This window comes from Nycticebus coucang, chromosome 16 (assembly GCF_027406575.1).
Source record: "Nycticebus coucang isolate mNycCou1 chromosome 16, mNycCou1.pri, whole genome shotgun sequence".
In the NCBI taxonomy this organism is placed as follows: Eukaryota; Metazoa; Chordata; class Mammalia; order Primates; family Lorisidae; genus Nycticebus; species Nycticebus coucang.
Genome location: NC_069795.1, coordinates 49,998,267 through 50,013,202, shown reverse-complemented (window position 1 = coordinate 50,013,202; position 14,936 = coordinate 49,998,267). Strand labels below are relative to the sequence as shown.

Below are 14,936 nucleotides of genomic sequence, written 5' to 3'. Positions count from 1 at the left end.
TGCCGTAGTGTCACAGCTCACAGCAACCTCAAACTCTTGGGCTTCAGCGATTCTCTTGCCACAGCCTCCCAAGTAGCTGGGACTACAGGAGCCTGCCACAACGCCCGGCTATTTTTTTTTGTTGCAGTTGTTTAGCTGGGCCAGTCTGGGTTTGAATCTGCCACCCTTGGTGTGTGTGGCTGGCACCTTAACCACTGTGCTACAGGCGCCGAGCCTGAGTGGGAGTATTTGGTCTCACTTTCCAACGTGTATAGGCCTTCTACTCCGTGTTCTACCCCTTCAGGATGTCCAGAACCAAAGTCCAGGTCACAAAGGATTGCAGATGCTCCATGGAAACTGCCACCTTCAACACTGAATCACTGCTCTGGATTTTGCAGAATATTTTATTTTTACATGTATTAGGATTACTATTTCAAAATAATAAATGCCTGTATTAAAAAGCATTTCTTTGTAAACTTTTTGTTTTGTTATTATTTACGGTAAAACTCATGTAAACCAAACTTCTTTGGGCTCTACAATGATTTTTAAAAGTTTAAAGGGGCTTTAAGACCAAAAGTTTGAGAACCACTCTTCTAGGCTAATTTTAAATGATAATTATAGCATAGTCAACTACTTTTTTACTCGCTTTTTACATTTTTTTTTTTTTACTTTACTCTGAACTGTTTAGTTTGTGTTCAAAGGAATGTACAAATGCATAGTAATTTTAATATTCACCTATGTCTTATAAAGTATACCCAATTTGTTCCAAAGTCAAATATATGGAAGGTTGTCATTAGAAGTTGCCTTTGGCACTGTATCTGGCACACTGTAGGCAATATCAAGAAATATTTGTTGCTGAATGAATACACATTGACATTTATTGTTCTTTCTCTTTCTGCTAAAATCCAGATTAGCAATGAAATTGAGAGTGTGATAGAAGAAACCACAAACCCAGCAACAGAACAGATTGCAGAATTCAGCATCCACCTTTTGGGAAAGCAATACAGGGAGGAACTACAGGACCCCTCCAGTGTCCACTACCAGCACCTCATAGAAGAGTTTATTTCAGAGGTGGGTGGTTTGTTTGTTTAAGTAAAGAAGATAGTTTGCTGGCGATCTGAGTTTTTTCATATTCACAACAGTGTTAAAAGGTAAATTTAGGATTCAAACTGTTTATTTACTTGGTTCCTGGGGTGTTGACTTAGCCATTTCTATGGAAAACTGTGAAAAGTTCACAAAATAGAGGAGTTCTTTCATAGGAACAAAAATTTTCCCTGCTAATAAATAGATGTTATTGCCAACCTTTACTGTGTAGCCAAGGAAAAATGTATTCTGTGGCAGGGTTTGACTTAACACTATAGGGAGAAATGAAGTTCTTTGAGAAACTCTATATGGTGTATTGTTTTTCTTAAGAAAACATTAAATTTGATTTCTTTTAATTTCATCTTTAGTATTATTTTTTAAACTGAAAAATTTTGAATAGTTAAAGCATAGGTAATACCTGGTACAAAGTTTTGAAATACAAAAGAATACCCAGTGAAAAATAATTTTTTTTTTTTATCTCTATTCCTTAGTTGGAGGTGTTTTTTTTGGTTTTTTTTTGAGACAGAGCCTCAAGCTGTCGTCCTGGGTAGAGTGCCATGGCACCACAGCTCACAGCAACCTCCAAATCCTGGGCTCGAGTGATTCTCCTGCCTCTGCCTCCCAAGTAGCTGGGACTACAGGTGCCTGCCACAACGCCTGGCTATTTTTTGGTTGCAGCTGTCATTGTTGTTTTGGTGGGCCAGGGCTGGATTCGAACCCACTAGCTCAGGTGTATGTGGCTGGTGGTTGGAGGTGTTTTTTTAAAAGATAGATTTTGGGGGCTGGACTTGGTGGCTCACACCTGTAATCCTAGCACTCTGGGAGGCCAAGATGGGTAGATTTCTGGAGGTCAAGAGTTCAAGACCAGCCTGAGCAAGAGTATCCCTAAATGAACTAGCTGGGCATTGTGGCAGGCACCTGTAGTCCCAGCTACTCAGGAGATTTGAGACAAGGGGATCAGTTGAGTCCAGGAGTTTGAGGTTACTGTGAGCTATGCTTCCACGGCACTCGACTGAGGGTGACATAGTGAGAGTCACCCTCAGTCGAGTGCCGTGGAAGCATGAGATTATTAAGTCAGTGTTCCTGTGTAATGAGGCATTGAATGCCCATCTGACCCGCTCTGAAGATACATCATTCCTTCCTGTTTATTTATTTTCCATTCTCTCTTAATGTGGTTCTGTTTGGCCAAGTTTGTCAATTCCATTACCTTGGATTAATTTCCTTCCCCGGACACTGTGTCCAGATGGGAAATAAAATGTGCATGTGTCAGGCAAACAGCATCATTGCAGCCATCAGACAAGGGGAGTGTAGGCCAGACAATTCATTTTCCTAGCTGTGTGGCCAAGTTCAACTTGCAAGGCTGTATGGTATGTGGAAGAAATGTCAGCCAGGCCAGTGGCCACCTGGCATCAGATCGTGTCTTGGATTGACTGTCTGGTTTTTGCTGCGCTTTGATTAAGGAATCTCTAATATGCCTGGGTGCTTTGGTAAACAATTGCATGGAATGACTGCAGATTTGGAGAAAGTCCTATAAACAGTCTGGAAAACTTTGGCAGCAGGGACTTTATGAAGTAGGTAGCTATTGGCTTGAGGTGATTTGAGGGTGATGAAGGTCTAGTTCTACAATGAAATACCTCTTTCTCTGGCTTATGGCTGTACCCCTGCCCCCTTACTGGGAGTGAAATGTCCACTAACAGCCCCTTTATGTAGAATGGGGGGAGAGGGAGGACATATCTCTGGCACTGTGTTTACTACAAACCAAAGGGGCCTCCAACTCTCACCCTTCAGGGCACAGTCAGATTGTTCCCTCAGCTTCTGTAGGTATTACTGAAGGCATACAGGAAGCAAGAATGCTTGCTTGGAGAGGGTGAGGTTCAGGAGCTATTACTGCTTTTCTTTGTGAAGAGAATAGTAAGAGAAAGAGAGGTGATGAGTAGCTTGGGATGACACAAACGATGACATCGGGAAAGGGAAAGGTTCGTGCGAGAGGCTTGGGGGTGTTGGTCCCTGAAGGCTGTGACAGTGTCAACACACAGTGTCTTCACGTGGTGCTTCACGCTCTGTAGCTGCTGTTGGTCTGCGCACAGCAGTGATGTGGATGAGCATCTCCATGTGACAGACAAGGCCTCAGAGGCCAAGTAACTTCTTCATGTTCACTTTGGCCTCTGGGGAAGCAGAGGGAAAATCAGGTTTCCTCTTGCCTGTTAAAGTGCCCCTTCCTTTATATATTACAGACCCCTTCATTTTAATTCAGGGAGGGGAGTTGTGGTGAACTTCATAGTTTTCCCAGTTCTGGTCCCAATTCTAAAGTGTATTTATCATGAGGCAGGTGAAAGAGGAAGAGGCAGTGTAATTCAGTGGGAAGAATATGGGCTTCAGTGTGATTCTGGCCAAGTTAGTGGATATCTTATGGTTTCAGTTTTCTCATCCATAAAATTGTGATGATATGTATCTCTTGGGATTGTTGCAAGGACTTGAAATAATATTGCAAAGCACCAGACACATAGTAGTTGCTCAATAAATTGTACCTATTATTAATATTGATGTTAATAAAGTAGAATAACTTCTTACAACCGGGCACTTGTATAGTATGATATGATGGATTAGAATACAATACTTGTACATTAGACTCAAGAGATGGCAATACCAGGCTGAGATGGGGTTAGTAATAATACATAGTCGTAGAACATTTTTCACTTACTGAAGTACTTTGAGGTACGTTCATGGATATGATAGATTAGAATACAATACCTGCACATTAGACTCAAGAGATGGCAATACCAGGCTGAGATGGGGTTAGTAATAATACATAGTCATAGAACATTTTTTAGTTAATGGAGTACTTTTAGGTACATTCATTTTAATCTTATAAAAATAGATGTGGGGCGGCGCCTGTGGCTCAAAGGAGTAGGGTGCTGGCCCCATATGCTGGAGGTGGCAGGTTCAAACCCAGCCCTGGCCAAAAACTGCAAAAAAAAGACAAAAAAAAAAATAGATGTGGTGGGTGGGTAGGGCAGTATTAGTTCCATAAAAGAAGACATATGCATGGTCACTGTGCCAGCTAAAAAGAGCTGAGACTAACCCTCGATCTTCTGATTCTACTCTTCCCACCTTCCTATAAGAATTATAATACTTCTTTCTTTCCTTTCAGAGAGTAAAACAAGGCAAATTACTATAGCCAAAAAGTTTCATGGTTTGGATATCTATTCTTTTTTTTTTTATTTCTTTTTATTTTTATTTTATTATTTTTTTATTGGTGGGGATTCATTGAGGGTACAATAGACCAGGTTACACTGATTGCATTTGTTAGGCAAAGTCCCTCTTGCAATCGTGTCTTGCCCCCAAAAGGTGTGGCACACACCAAGGCCCCACCCTCGCCCTCCTTCCCTCTCTCTGCTCTTCCTTTCTTCTCCTCTCCCCTATTCTTTTTTTTTTTTTAATTAAATCATAGCTGTGTACATTAATGCGATCATGGGGCGCCATACACTGGTTTTATACACAGTTTGACACATTTTCATCACACTGGTTGACAAAGCCTTCCTGGCATTTTCTTAGTTATTATGTTAAGACAATTATATTCCACATTTACTGAGTTTCACATGTATCCTTGAAAGATGCACTGCAGGTGTAATCCCACTAATCACCCTCCCTCTGCCCATCCTCCCCCCTCCCTCCCTTCCCTCTCCCCCTTCCCCATATTCTTAGGTTATAACTGGGTTATAGCTTTCATATGAAAGCCATAAATCAGTTTCATAGCAGGGCTGAGTACATTGGATACTTTTTCTTCCATTCTTGAGATACTTTACTAAGAAGAATGTTTCAGCTCCATCCATGTAAACATGAAAGAGGTAAAGTCTCCATCTTTCTTTAAGGCTGCATAATATTCCATGGTGTAATCCATTCGTGGATTGATGGGCACTTGGGATAGAGGCCATCTACAGCAAACCCACAGCCAATATTGTATTGAATGGAGTTAAATTGAAACAATTTCCACTCAGATCAGGAACCAGACAAGGCTGCCCAATGTCTCCACTGCTCTTTAACATTGTAATGGAAGTTTTAGCTATCGCAATTAGGGAAGAAAAGGCGATCAAGGGTATCCATATAGGGTCAGAAGAGATCAAACTTTAGCTCTTCGCAGACAATATGATTGTATATCTGGAAAACACCAGGGATTCTACCACAAAACTCTCAGAAGTGATCAAGGAATACTGTAGCGTCTCAGGTTACGAAATCAACATTCATAGATCGGTAGCCTTTAGATATGCCAACAATAGTCAAGCTGTAAAAACAGTTAAGGACTCTATTCCCTCCCCTATTCTTAAAGGCATGAAGATCTTCAGTGAACCAAGGTTAAAAAAAAAAAAAATCCCATTCTCCTGATTATATGAGGATTTGGTTAAAAGCAGATGCCCAGGGTTGTCACCAAGGTCCATTAACTTACTTCCTTTGTTTTGATGTTGGCCCCATGGTGACTCACCTGGTGAAGTTCTCCCCTTCTGGAATGTTATGAATTAAATATTCAATTTTGTTAAAATATGTATTTGTGCACAACCTGATTATTTTTGCACATTTCTTCCAGTCTAGCAATTCTTTTTTCCCCCTCCAGTCACTGGATTTTAAAGACCCAGTAATAAAAGGGGCTCCTGCAGATGTGATGCTCATAAATTGATCTTTGACCAGTTGAGTTACCCGGCCACTGCTTGGCATCTTCCTTTGTGCTAAGCAGTCCTCAAGGTCTCCCTCCAGAGGCTCCTCAGGGCTCGCAGATGTTTTTCTAATGTTGAGTGTGTCCATGTCCATGATCTCGTGTATTGTAGGAGCAGGAAACAGACGCTACCAGGCACTTTCACACTTAACAGAAAACAAACACTAGGCTGTTGGTCAGTGTGTGAGCTGTGGCCAGGTTCTAATCCAAACTATTTAAAAATGCTATTATGGTTTCTTTTGAAGCGAACTTTTTTTTCACATTTCATCACATGTGGAAAAAAACAATGCTTTGCCAACAAGTATGCTTTTTATCATTTGGAAAAAAGTGAATATTAAAGCACACTAAAACCTTACAAGACAAAAGAATGCGGCAGTGCGGTGGTAAAAACTATTTTCTAACACTGTAACTATTGTAAATGTTTTTTACTTTTGCTTTCTGACTCCTCTGTCCTTATGTATTCACACTTCCTACTCTATTCTTAAAAATATTTTTAATATACTTTTTCATGTTTGATGTTGTTATAATTTTTATTTTTAACAGATTGAAAATGCATTTGCTGGGTTACCAGGCTACAAGGGTATCCGTGTACTTGAGTTCAGGTAAGTAAACTTACTGATAGAGAAGCACTCTTTATTCCAAACGGAATGTCCTTTGTATTTATCACATACACTCTAACAACAAAGTATTCGAATGCTATAACTCAGCGCTACATAGAGTAAAGTAGTATTCTTCATGCTGTTGTTTCAGGTCAGGAAACTAAATTAGAAAATGACAAATGTATTCAAGGAGACATAATAGGTCTGTAGTTGAGCTGGGATAGGAACTTAGGAATTCACGTCTACAGCTTGCTGTTGACAAGTTATACAGCTCTTATTTGGCATTGGTGGGAGCCTGAAGTCAGATTAAAAGTGACCTCAGCGTCCTCCTAAAGCTTGTCGATGTTGTGATTTTGATATCTTGGTGTAAGGACACTTTGGAAGTGATGCATTAGTCCTCATTCCAAATATAACAGTTATGAGTAAATCAAAAAGACTTCTTTTTAAGATATTTCTTCCCTGCTTAAGACTTAGAGCATAGCAGACACAATGGCTCATGCCTGTAATCCTAGCACTTTGGGAAGCTGAGGCGGTGGATTGCCTGAGCTCCCTGGTTCGAGACCAACCTGAGCAAAAGCGAGACCCCCAGCCCATCTCTAAAAAAAAAAAAAAAAAAAAAATAGCCGGGTGTTGTGGCAGGCACTTGTAGTCCCAGCTACTCTGGAGGCTGAAGCAAGAGAATTGCTTGAGCCAGGAGTTAGAGGTTGCTGTGAGCTGTGATGCCATGGCACTCTACCAAGAGCAACAAAGTGAGACTCTGTCTCAAAAAAAAAAAAAAAGGAAAAAGACTCAGAACATAATGTCTGTGAACATTTATGAGCGAATGGTTTGTATTGGGCAGTTCACATTCCTTAGCTCTCTTAATCTTCAACTTTCTCAGGATAGATACTCATTTTATAGGGGAGGAAACAGGTTTAAAGGGATGAAATATTAGCTCAAAGTCAGAGTTTGTAAACTCTGTGGTTTACAAAAAAGGTGGATGAAGAATTTTGAAACGAAGTGGTTGACTTTATAGCTCTTGCTCTGACCAAGTATTGAATCTTCATACTAGATTCAATACTGTGATTTAGGTGATAGCTGTCCCAGTGCTCCAGTGCTAGGGAGGACAGGCGGCAGCACTTTGCAGCATGCTGGCATAACTAACGTAACATCTCAATTTTGCCATGTTTTTGTCAAAACTTCTGGGTTTACCAAAAATAACAGGAAGCACTTAAATAGCATTTATACCATGCCAGGCGCTCTCTCTCTCTCTCTCTCTCTATATATATATATATACTTTATACTCATTTAATTCTGGTATCAATGCTGTGAGATAGTCAGTATTACTTTCTTTTTTTTTCTAATAAGGAAATCAGAGGAGAAGGAATTTAATTTGTACAAGGGTGCTTAGCTAGTTAGTGATGCAGGCTTAAGGAAGAGAGGCTGAGCATGAAAAATGCACCCTCTACCCACTCTTACACAATGACCATTCTCTCCAGTTCAGTTTTAGGTTTTTTCACAGAATGTCGCCTCCAGCTCTGACTCAGCTCAGATGAGAACCTCAGAATGTGAGGCCTTTGAAGACCTCCCTCTTTTGGCAGCGCGTGAAGGGCAGTGTGGCCTTTGGAGCCAACTTGTCTGGCTTTAAATTCTGCTTTTAGTCTCTGACTGGATACTTTTGGGTATATTGTCAGGACTTAACTTCTCATTTGTATATATTAATCCTGCTTTTAAAAAATACTTTTGAGCTCGGTGCCTGTAGCTCCGTGTTTAGGGTGCCGGCCAAATAACACTGAGACAGGCGGGTTTGAACCTGGCCCGGGCCTGCTAAACAACGACAACTGCAACAAAGAAAAAATAGGCGTTGTGGCAGACACCTGTAGTCCCAGCTACACGGAGGCCTCTGAGGCAAGAGAATTGCTTAAGCCCAAGAGTTTGAGGTTGCTGTGAGCTGTGACACTACAGCACTCTACCGAGGTCAACTCTGTCTCAAGGAAAAAAATGCTTTTGAAATACTTTGGGAAAATTATTTAGCTTCTTATTTCCTTACTTTCTTTACCTGTGATGTGGGGATACTAATAAATCTTAATTAAGATTAAATGAATTTTTATAAAATGATTAGCACAGTTCCTGGAAAAGGAAAATTCTATTTAAGCATCTGCTACATAAAATAAATGGTAAAAGTTGTACAACATTCTATGGATTAGTCAATCCTGACATTAAGTTAGTCCCTTAAGAACTCACTGTGTGTCATACGATTTTAATACTACATAACACATTATCTCAAAAAAGAAGATTCTCAGTTTTGTTTATGCCAACAACTCAAATTCTTTGCTGACTTACTAAAAATAGTGTATTTAAGAAGTGATAACTACGGGCGGTGCCTGTGGCTCAGTGAGCAGGGCACCAGCCCCATATACCAATGATGGTGGGTTCAAACCCAGCCCCGGCCAAAACTGCAACAAAAAAAAATAGCCGGGCGTTGTGGCAGGTGCCTGTAGTCCCAGCTACTGGGGAGGCTGAGGCAAGAGAATTGCCTAAACCCAGGAGTTGGAGGTTGCTGTGAGCTGTGATGTCATGGCACTCTACCAAGGGTGATAAAGTGAGACTCCATCTCTAAAAAAAAAAGAAGTGATAACTACATGCGATTTGTTTAAAAGACACTAATGACACTGGGTTGAAAAAGCATTTCCACCTTACTCCTTTTAATCTATAGGAGTTTGTCAACATCTGATACCATACAGGGGTTTTCATTTCAGGAAGCATTTCAAAGAAAATAAAAAGAAATATTTGCACTTTGATGATTAACATGACTATAATAACTGTCTCAAATTCTGTTAAATATTTTCATTTTTTTTTTCAGGTCCCCAAAGGAAAATGACAGGTAGAGTACTTTTTGTCAATTTCTGTACTGTTCGTTGAGTCAGGAGGTAGTGTAGAAAATACGGGACCCTGGGTCTAAGGGAGCATCACTCATATTTTATGTCACTTCCAATACCACTGTCTAGCTCCTTATAGATCAGAGGTTGGCAAACTTTTCTATTAAGGATCAGGTAGCAAATAATTTGTAGGCTTTACAGACTCTGTTGCAGCTACTCAACTCTGCCACTATCAGGTGAAAGTAGGCAATACATTATAAGCTGATGAACTTAGCTGTGTAACACTTTATTATGGACCCTGGAATCTGAATTTCATATAATTTTCATATGTCACACAAAATTTTTTAAATTTTTTCCAGCCATTTATAAATGTAAAATCCATTCATTTGTGCATAATGGGCTGGATTTAGCTCAGAGGGTACAGTTTTACAGTCCCCTGTTACAGACTGCTGACTGATAAGTACTTTAAAATACTGAGTTATACTTAATTTAAAATAGGGATAACTTACAGTACTTTAATATTTTAAAGTACACTACATCATTAAATAGTATAATCAAGTGTTATTTTAAGTGGTAAATGAAGAGAAGAAAGCTGATCTGTGTAATAGCTCATTTGGGAAAACAGCTGCTGTCTGGAATTTCTTAGAAGAATAATATAAAAGCATAGTCAATATGCTTTGTGAAGGTTGCTTATTACTTTTTACTTTGGATACCAAATTTATTTAAAATTAACTTTCAGTTAGAAGATTGATTAAATATAATATGGAATTTCTGAAGCAAATTCATTGGCTAACTGGATATGTTTAGAATTACAGTATTAGTATACAGAATTTCACTGTAATATATTTGAAAAGAGTTTTCTGACTTTCTAATTTTTATTTGCATTATTTTAATGGATATTTATTAAGCGCCTAGTAATTTGGCAAGCCCTATGAATACATAAATATCTCTTGGGCTTCATACTCTAAGAACACAGTTGAATGAAAAGAACGTTCAGAAAGAACGTTCAGCGGGCAGCGCCTGTGGCTCAGTGAGTAGGGCGCCGGCCCCATATGCCGAGGGTGGCGGGTTCAAGCCCAGCCCCGGCCAAACTGCAACCAAAAATAGCCGGGCGTTGTGGCGGGCGCCTGTAGTCCCAGCTGCTTGGGAGGCTGAAGCAAGAGAATTGCGTAAGCCCAAGAGTTAGAGGTTGCTGTGAGCTGTGTCACGCCACGGCACTCTACCGAGGGCGGTACAGTGAAACTCTGTCTCTACAAAAAAAAAAAAAAAAAAGAAAAGAACGTTCAGAGATATGTCAAAGTACTGGGGTATTTTTCTTACATTTTATTTTCTTAGTATCCCTATGAAATAGTAAAAATGAGAATTAATATTCATTTTCCTTTTGGAGGTGAGAAAATTTTGCCTTGGAGAGGCAATATGACTTGCTAAAAGTTATAAAACTGGGAAGAATCAGATATTTTGAGCTTGGTAATCAGAATTTTGTTTTCTATGCTTTTACTGTAGTAAACTGCTCTGTGTATGTATGTTACAGGTAGATGTGTTGGTTGTCTATATGCAACCAAAAGGCATGCTTGCTAACTCTTTGCCCTCTTAGAGTGATTAGAATGTTAAAACAACCCAAATATTGATATTAATCCTATGATCACAACAGTGGTACACATTTCCGAAGTATTAACAGTCCTCTTTAGGGACGTAGGCATTATTTAGTATCAGGATTTCATGATGGAATTGTTAACCTAGGAACAGTTTTCAAAGTTGTTCAGCATTGTCAGGAGTTACCAGTTGATGAAGTTTACTTGTAATTTTCTGGCATACTTATATTCTAAACTATATATGAATGAATATGTGGTACAGAAATAGTCTATTCATTAAAAACATAACACCTCTCTCACCCTTTTTCTTGCCCTTTCTCCATTAGTATTTATACGCACATGAAATTTTCTATTTGCTCTTTATATCTTTCAAGATGCGTTCGTTATGTTAACTTAGTAGAACCCATTTGAATTGAATCAGCAATGTCTCCAGTTGGTAGACACAATTCATCCATTTAGCTCCAGGCTTTTTAAGTGTATACCTCTTCCTAGAAGAAGTGTTAGAGAAGGAGTGTTTGAATTTCTCTGAAATATTCTTATTTTGGTTGATCTTAATGAACTATGATAGCACTATTTTTAACTTTTAAAAATATGTATGTGCAAACAGCCAATCAGGGCATCTGAGCTAAGAGAATAAGAAACGGTGACCTTCACTTTCACATGATGTTTTTCTGGAAACAGCTGTTAGAAACGCAGAGACATTCCCATTTCAGTCCAGCTCAGAAGATGAACAGTCACAACATGGTGATGGTTGGTTAACTCAGAGTGGCTGAGCGTGGAGAGCCAGCACAGTTTTCTTCAATCGAATGATATTTTGTCTACCAGTGTGTGTTCTGCTTTTTATGTACTTCCGTGGCCTCTTGCCTTTCTTTTATTCTGTCCCTCATCCTGAGACATCTCTGTCCTCCATTTTCCTTTCCAGAACTCAGTCTGTTCTGGGTCACAGTGATGTTCTTGGCCCTGAGAGTAGATGGTTTTTTGGTATCTCAAGCATTTCTTTGAGTTCTCCTTCCAGGACAGAAACATGATAATAAATTGCAGCATCTCTCTGAGGCATTTTATCTTCTTTAATGAATTTATCCTCACTAGACTAGGTAGATTCATTGTAATAGAAGTATTATGTTTAGATGTCCAATGGAAACATTGGGAGGCAAAGAGTATTTTGCCAGTAAAGTAAGGCCAGTAATTTATTCCAGATTGAGCGGGATCATTTCTCCTGACCTTTTCCTTATAATATTTGAAAGTCGTGCAAGGCACCTGGCAGGTTCCTGGTAATACTGGACTCTGTGTCTGATTTTCTGCATTGCCTAGGAACCAACTTAAGTGCTAACTGGCAGAGATGTTCCTGCTCCTTTTTTTCCTTATCAATGATTCCTGTTTTAGAGTCACGTTAATGCTAGAAGTAAGCTTAATAGGTTGTACACACATCCTGAGGAGAAGCCCATCTTTCTTGGTTGGTCCATCCTGCTGAGCTTGGGAAGAACGTGCACATCCTCACACAGCTGGGCCATGAAATAATGTCTCCAAAATGATTACTCAGAAGATACAAATGTATGAAGATTATATGCATGTTCTTTAGGGCGAAAAATTGCCCGTTTATATTGAAAGCCTGAAAATATTTCTGATTAAGTCGTGAGTATCACATACTGTAAGTGGCACAAATTCAATTATTTGCCTGCATTAAAGAACAAAATTGACCATTTTTTTCATTATCAAAAATATTTTTTGGAGGGCCGAGGAGGCGGTAGTGGCAGTAAAGAGAGACGGCGGAGTGACGACTGCCCTCCAGCCCAAACACCATGAGTACCAAACAGGTCACTTGCAGGTCATTTATGCATATGTATGTCGGGAAGGAAGCCAGTGCCTGTTGTCACATGACTTGGCAAACAGCAAGCTGTCCACTACCTATAAATACTATCAGAAGGGGTACGAGGCCTACCGAACTCAGTGCAGATACGATCCCACGAGGCCCTCTGCTGCATCTGGTGGTGCCGTGGGCACCGTGCCCCATAGTGTGCCCTCCTCAGGTTTCCACAGCCTTCACCCTTCTTTCAATCTCACCACATCTGTTGTGAAAACTAATTCACTTGAACCTGGGAAGCGTGAAAGGAGAACGTTGGTACTTAGAGATTGAAATCTCTCTGGCATGGCTGCAGAAAAGACACACTCGAGTCTGGTGAGTAATCCAGGCAGCTACTGTGACCCCCAGCCCAGCCCTCAGATGAAACTGCGGTCCTACCTGGATGTCATCAGGAGTGGCCTTGATCGCTTGGAAACCAGCAGCTCCTACAGCAGCAAGAAGCAGCTGTGCCCATATGTGGCCACTGGGGAGTGCCAGTTTGGGGATTCCTGTGTCTACCTACATGGTGAAGTATGTGACATATGTAGCTTGTGAGTCCTGCATCCCTCTACCCAGAGCAGAGGAAAGCTCCTGAGAAGGTCTGCACGTCCATGTTTGAACTCGAAATGGAAAAGGCCTTTGCTTTCTAGGCAAGTCAGGACAAAGTGTGCAGTATCTGCATGGAAGTGATCTTTGAGAAGGCCTCTGCCTTCAAGAGGAGGTTTGGGATCCTCTCCAACTGCAACCACACGGACTGCTTGTCCTGCATCCAGCAGTGGCGGTGAGCCAAGCAGTTTGAAAACATGATCATTAAGTCTTGTCTGGAATGCTATGTGATATCAGAGTTTGTGATTCCAAGTGTATATTGGGTGGAATGAATTGATTGAGGCTTTCAAACAAGGGTTGGGAAAAAAACCTTATAAATATTTTGAGCAAGGAAAGGAACTGCCCATTTGGAAGCAAATGCCTTTATCGCCATGCTGACCCTGATGGGCAGTTACCAGAGCCTGAGAAACCTTGGAACAGTTCAGTTCTGAAGGCACCGTGAGCTTTTTTAATTCAGTGAGGCTCTGGGATTTCATCGAGAACCGAGAGAGCCAGCATGTCCCCAACACCAAAGATGCTGACATGACGGAGCTTGGGGACCTCTTCATGCACTTTTCTGGAGTCGAGTCGTCAGAACCCTAGAGAGTAGATGGTCACTCCTGCATCTTGGGCTCTGCCAGCCAAAACTTTCCCAAGTCAGGAGGTGAGCTTCCCTGTGCTGCAGCTTGAGGTGGTGTGTGGCTCAGATTTGAGTGGGGCGTCTGTACCTTCGTCTCATCTACTCTCCATTACTACAAGCATGGGAAGAGTGAAGGGCATAAAATAACCTAATTAAGTGTATGGAATTGCTATTTTTATTTTTTACTTTTTTTGGGACAGAGCCTCAGCTGTTGCCCTCCGTAGAGTGCTGTGGCATCACAGCTCACAGCAACCTCCAACTCCTGGGCTTAAGCGATTGTCTTGCCTCAGCCTCCCAAGTAGCTGGGACCACAGGTGCCTGTCACAACACCAGGCTATTTTTTGGTTGTAGTTGTCATTGTTGTTTGGCAAGCCCCGGGCTGAGCTTGAACCCGCCAGCTCTGGTGTATGTGGCTGGCATGTTAGCTGCTTGAGCTATAGGTGCAGAGCCTGGAATTGCTATTTTTATTTTATTGCTATTTTAAGTATATTGCTATATACTTAGTTACCCTTCAAGCCTGGGGGGACCAGCTAAACATTCAGACTGATTTGAGTGACTGCTTTTTAAAAACCTAGGTCTTGACCTTTTTGATCTTTTTCTCCCAGTCTTTAATGCACCAGCTTTTTCTTACCAAATGCTTCTTCAACTCTATGAAAAGCTGCCTGTGGCAGATTTCTCTAAGTGTATTTAAATAGTGCATGGTCAAAATTTTCACTTTGTAGAGCTTTCCAAAAACGACAATGTTTATGCGCAGCTGTGGCATAAAACTTTATTGAAGGCTTTAAGGATAGTCATTCTTTTGAGTTCTCTCAAAATGTCCCAGGTCAGAGTAATCTTGTTGCCATAATGCAGCAAACAAAGTGAAAGTATATAATCTTTTTCTCTGTTAGAAGATTCTAGAAGTTAACAGGAAGTACTGGGTGGTGGCAGTCCAGCCTCCTGTCCGGCTGGTGCTGAGGTCTGGAGCGGAGGGGTCCCTGCCCATCTACATGATTGCTTTGAGGGCTTAGAACACACGTGTGCTTCTGTAGTGTGTGTGCCATGCTCAACCC

The 14,936-nt window shown here is 40.8% G+C and overlaps 1 protein-coding gene and 1 pseudogene across 1 annotated transcript in view; both read left to right on the top strand.

Annotated features, from left to right (window-relative positions):
• IMPG2 (interphotoreceptor matrix proteoglycan 2) overlaps window positions 1–14,936 on the top strand; it is a 108,484-nt gene that overhangs the window by 43,468 nt on the left and 50,080 nt on the right. Inside the window, exons 7-9 of the mRNA XM_053565260.1 lie at window positions 889–1,050; window positions 6,314–6,372; window positions 9,212–9,232. Of these exons, the coding sequence (XP_053421235.1) occupies window positions 889–1,050; window positions 6,314–6,372; window positions 9,212–9,232 (242 nt within the window). The remainder of the gene's footprint in view (window positions 1–888; window positions 1,051–6,313; window positions 6,373–9,211; window positions 9,233–14,936) is intronic.
• LOC128567764 (E3 ubiquitin-protein ligase makorin-2-like) lies at window positions 12,619–13,847 on the top strand (annotated as a pseudogene).